The sequence below is a fragment of the Apium graveolens genome, chromosome 4 (genome assembly GCF_009905375.1).
Source record: "Apium graveolens cultivar Ventura chromosome 4, ASM990537v1, whole genome shotgun sequence".
NCBI classification, from domain to species: domain Eukaryota; kingdom Viridiplantae; phylum Streptophyta; class Magnoliopsida; order Apiales; family Apiaceae; genus Apium; species Apium graveolens.
Window position 1 is genome coordinate 578,047 of NC_133650.1, and position 1,034 is coordinate 579,080.

At 47.9% G+C, this 1,034-nt stretch overlaps 1 protein-coding gene across 1 annotated transcript; it reads right to left on the reverse strand.

Annotated features, from left to right (window-relative positions):
• Positions 1 to 213: 213 nt before the first annotated feature.
• LOC141716922 (uncharacterized) lies at positions 214 to 777 on the reverse strand. The gene has a single exon (XM_074519078.1). It carries the CDS (start codon positions 775 to 777, stop codon positions 214 to 216), a length of 564 nt encoding a protein of 187 aa, XP_074375179.1.
• Positions 778 to 1,034: the final 257 nt, after the last annotated feature.

Below are 1,034 nucleotides of genomic sequence, written 5' to 3' on the forward strand. Positions count from 1 at the left end.
AAGAAGGGCATCTACCTCACGCTCATCCTGTTCGAGGCTTTGCAAGACATCGAATCTTCCCTCTAACCGTTCCCCATTGAAATCTGCTTGGACTATGGTATTCGATGTCTCTTCTTCTTCCAGCATCTCAATTCTGATTGCGTCTTCCAAGAACAATGTTGTTGGGGGCAGCCCGGAAGGACGTTCATCCTCTTGCTCAACATAATAATGGACTCAGATTTCCTTGATCGGTTGCTCCATGCTCTTTTCTTGATCGTCGTCCGATGTATCTTCGGCATGGGAGTCCTTTCTAAAGCCTCTCATAGCTTGCCTGTAGCACTCCCGAGAGTCATACCGAGAACCCTTTATACTCCCCACCCCATTTGGCGTTGGGAATTTGATGGTTAGGTGATGGATTAAAGTAATAACCCTCATTTCACGCAGAAAAGGTCGTCCCAGCAACACGTTGTGGGACGATTCCTGATTCAGGACCTTAAACTCGAGCATCTTTGTCACCGACAACGGGCTTTCCCCCAAAGTACATGGCAACCAAATTGATCCCATAACTCTAACTCCTGCACCAGAAAAGCCATAGACCCACGAATCTTCCCCTGACATATCCCGATCAGGTAGCCCCATCTTTTTAAAGGTGCTGTAGTAGAGGATATTTGCCGAGCTTCCATTATGCACGAAGGCCCTATGGACATTTTTGGTTCCAATCTGGATGGAAATAACCAGTGCATCATTGTGGGGATGATGCACCCACCGGGCATCTGCTTCTCTGAAGGTGATATCCATGGACTCGCCCTTAAATACTTTGGGCGGTCAAGTTTCCAACCTATGAATGTCTGTGAGAAGCCTGAACCGGGCTTCCCTAGCATATCTTGCCAAGGCTCGGTTACTGCATTCCATCCCGGGATCTCCTCCGTAGATTGTTCGGATACTGCCATCCCTGATAAATTTATTTTCCTCCAGTGTATCAATGTTCGACCCGCGCGGGACTCGCCTTTCTTCTTCATTTGCTCTGTCATCCTTGTGCTTCCTTACTTCCTTGA